Source organism: Miscanthus floridulus, chromosome 1 (assembly GCF_019320115.1).
Source record: "Miscanthus floridulus cultivar M001 chromosome 1, ASM1932011v1, whole genome shotgun sequence".
In the NCBI taxonomy this organism is placed as follows: Eukaryota; Viridiplantae; Streptophyta; class Magnoliopsida; order Poales; family Poaceae; genus Miscanthus; species Miscanthus floridulus.
The window spans coordinates 36,229,432-36,233,192 of NC_089580.1; the positions used below are offsets into that span (position 1 = coordinate 36,229,432).

General features: G+C 50.1%; 1 protein-coding gene across 1 annotated transcript; it reads right to left on the reverse strand.

Annotated features, from left to right (window-relative positions):
• Positions 1-2,556: 2,556 nt before the first annotated feature.
• LOC136478926 (uncharacterized) lies at positions 2,557-3,529 on the reverse strand. Its single transcript, XM_066477027.1, has one exon. It carries the CDS (start codon positions 3,470-3,472, stop codon positions 2,975-2,977), a length of 498 nt encoding a protein of 165 aa, XP_066333124.1. The 5' UTR covers positions 3,473-3,529; the 3' UTR covers positions 2,557-2,974.
• Between the last annotated feature and the right edge of the window lie 232 nt (positions 3,530-3,761).

Consider the following 3,761-nt stretch of genomic DNA (forward strand, 5'->3'; position numbering starts at 1 on the left):
GCCATACATTGTGATCAGAGGTAGCCTAGCACTCAATGACACAGGGTTTATACTGGTTCAGGCAACGTGCCCTACGTCCAGTTTGAGTCGGTCGGTGACTTTATTCCTAAGCCTAAGTGCTCGAAGTTTGCAGTGGGGTTACAAATGAGAAGGAGAAAGATGGGGGGTACAAGAGGTCCGGCCGGACTCTAGTCGGAAGGGCCGAGAGTGACGGGAGCCATGCTATGAGCTAAGTGTTCAAGCATGTGCTTGTGGTTCGAACCTGACGGTTTTGTAGTTGTGTAGTGATGAACTTGATCGATCTAATTGTTGGTGTTTCGAACAAACACCGGCTAGTAAATTTATAATTGATCGACACTGTTGGATGTCAGATGTACGTGGGAGGCTGCGTCATTTTGTTCGGGTATGGCAGATGTCGGTACCAGCTATACTGTTGATGCCCAGAGGCATGTGAGGAGTTTCACCATGTTCACTCGATACGGTAAATGTCGGCGCCTACAACATTGTCGATGCCCAGAGGCATGAGGGGGAGCCTTGTCGTATGGGAGTTAATGGCGCCCACAATACTATAGGGAAAATATCGGCGCCTACAATACTGTGTGTCAGGGAGGTTGTAGAGTACTGTTTCTGCAGACATAGAGGGTACGGTCCCTGGTATCGTGGTTTGACTTGTGCGCCCTGCCTTGCTTTCTCCGTTCGTTCCCTGGTCATTTCCGAGCGGGCGTCCCCAGTCGGTTGGTCCTAGTCGGCTCTGGTTGCGTCGGTCAAAGAGGAGCAGTGAGCAGGGTTTTTGCGTACCCCGGTCGGAGATGTGGGGTCGGAGTCGGAAATAGTGTTTTGGCCAGGCCTTCCGGTCGAAGAGGCCGTCTGGAGGCGGACTGGAGACCAAAGTGAGCGCTCCGGTCAGAGAGGTGGACCGGAGTCAGAAAACGGGTGCCTTTCCTCCTCGGCCGGACTTTCCGATCGGTGATTGTGTCGCCCTGCTGGTTTGTTGTTCAGATACTTGGGCCGGCCCATGAGTTGCGTTTGTCTGCCTGGGTCGAGCCTTTGTTGGGAAGCCGGTCCGCGAGGGATCCCGGGTTTATAAACCCGACAGTAGGGATGAAAACGGATTGGATCGGAGCTGATAATGGCTTCCTCATATCCTAATCTATTTTTTATCGGATTCAGAGCGGATCATATATTATATGGATTCGGATGTGAATACGGATCAGATATTATGATGAGAAACAATTCATTAATCAAAGTCATAAAGCGGCAATATAACCTGACATAATCACCATCAATCCACCACTTCGATTGAAGAGCTCATAAAATTAATACAAGTTCTCAGTTTAAATTTAAGAGTATAAAACAAGTGTGTAAAAAATAAATATTATTAATTTGACAAAACTTTACCTCCACTCTTTGCCGTGTACTAGTCCTCCACTTTGGTAGATGATAATTCTTTCGTCTCCTGTAATTTCAATGTACCAGCCTATAGTTGACGACCTTTGTTTATGGACTTCAATATAATAATGCTTATGTCATGGGCCAGGCTGACTTGTATTCTTGCCGCTTGGGCTCTTTAAAATATTCCAATTATTATAAGCATCGCGCGTTTAATTATCGGTTAATCCATATTCATCGGATTTCACCAATTCCACATCCTACACCGCATCCGTATATAATCGGGTTCGGATTATCCGTATCTGCATGGATATTAAAAATACTTCTCTATATCCATAAAATTCGTATTCGGAGCGGATCATAGCAGAGAATTATCTATACCACTTGTGCTTTTGCATTGTAAGTGGATGTAGGCCTATGGATAATCATGCAGTGATTTTTGAAATCTAATTATAGTACCGACTTTTCATGGCTTGGTGCCTGATTTCACTGGTTCTGAAGGGTCTTTCTTTCTATTTTTAGGTGGGCGCCCTCGCATTTTCTTCACTCTAGGAGGCAATGGCTTTGGATTTGGAGATACTGGCCAGGCTTACTTATGCTCCATGGGTTGCAGCACATGCTGATATGTCCAAAGACTTGCCAAAATATGCAAGTGTGTTGTCTCATCTCAAAGTGTGTTAACGGAGTGAGCTACTGTGGTAGACGACGTCAGAGGACAGTGATCGAACCAAAATTGGAAATTCAAGGACTAAACCGGCCTTTTAGATAGTTGAGGGACGAACTTGAGCTTTGGATGAAAGTTCAAGGACGAATATGGCTATTTCGCCAAACGATTATGATTCTAGCAATATTTATAACATCTGATAATTATCATTAGGTTCGTGGTGAAATGCATTTTCACATTATACCTGTTTCCTGTTATAAATTTTAGTAGTATAAAAATTCAATCATAATTTTAATTTTTACAAAAAAATAAAGATCAGACACAAATTGTATGGTGGTAGTACAAGCACACAAGCAGATTCTACTTGCTCCGTTCCCGATTATAAGTCATGAACGGCCTATAATTTAGAATGGCAGGAGTAGTAGCTAGCACGACGGACATTCAGCCTGTTCGTTTGGTCATATTTAGCTTATAAGTCATGACTTATCAGCCAACGAACAGTATTTTTCTTTCACACCAAATCAGACGGACTTTCAGTCATAACTTATAAACCAAATAAGCCCAAACAAACAGAGCGATTAGCTGGATTCTCACACACAAGCACACTGCTAAGTGCTAACAAGCACCCGCACTCGGGCCTCAAACACACACAAGCCCTAGCTATTACAGACTCAAACCTCTCTGGTCTCTGCACTGCTGCCACATGCCCACACACACCAACTGACGAACACACGGACATGCTAGAAAGCGCTACAAACGAAACAAACTCTACACGTTATTATTGTTACATGCCACACTCGCGTACCACCGGCGACACACGCGTGCATGCATCTACTAGCTAGACCAGGTCGTGCGAACGCCATGCACCCTGCCGGTGCGCTCACGACCAGACACACTGCACCATGCCTCCCGCAGGCCAGCTCAAGGCGTGACGCCACCAGCGCCCCCGCCGCCGTAGCCGCCGCCGAACGGGGTGCCGCCGCCACCGAAGCCGCCGAACGGGATACCGCCGCCGCCGCCGAGGGGCCCGAAGCCGCCGACGCCGCCCAACGGGCCGACGCCTCCGACGCCGACCCCGACGCCACCCAGCGGTCCCGTGACGCCGCTGAAGACGCCCCCGCCGTTGTTGCCGAAGCCGCCGCCGTACCCGGCGCCCACGGCCGGGAGGCCCGGGAGGTCGCCCATGCCGCCCACGCCCACGAAGAGGTTCTTCTTGTCCGCCACGCCGGCGCCCGAGCCAGTGTTGTCGTCGTTCTTGGTGCCGGCCGCGGCCGCCGCAGCCGGGAGCTCGGCGGTGCCGCCGGGGGACGTGGAGGAGACGCCCGGCACCGGCACCGGCACGGTCCTGGCCGCCGCCGCGGCGTGGAACGCCAGCGCGACGCAGAGCACTGCGAAGGCGATGCTGCCCTTGCTGGCCATGTCTCGACCGGGGATCTCTCTGCGTGTTTGCTCCTGTTGCGTTGCGTTGGGGACTTGGGGTGCAAGTGGAGATTGGATCCGGAGTGCGCGTTTAAATAGAGGCGGAAGCGGAACCGGGAGGAGGGTGGCAGGTGGAGAGTGGTGAATGAGAGTAACTGTGCGGCACAGTAGTATAACTGCGTGGAGTAAAAGCTGGGACAGGGGAGGCGGGAAAAAAAAAACAGTCGTGCTGTGCATGAGGCGTGACGTGTTGAGTTCCTGTTGCTGTTTGATAACTGTAAGAAAAAAA

Bases quoted from the DNA above. Each gene is read 5' to 3' on its own strand.
- LOC136478926 (XM_066477027.1), bottom strand. From the start codon at position 3,472: ATGGCCAGCAAGGGCAGCATCGCCTTCGCAGTGCTCTGCGTCGCGCTG.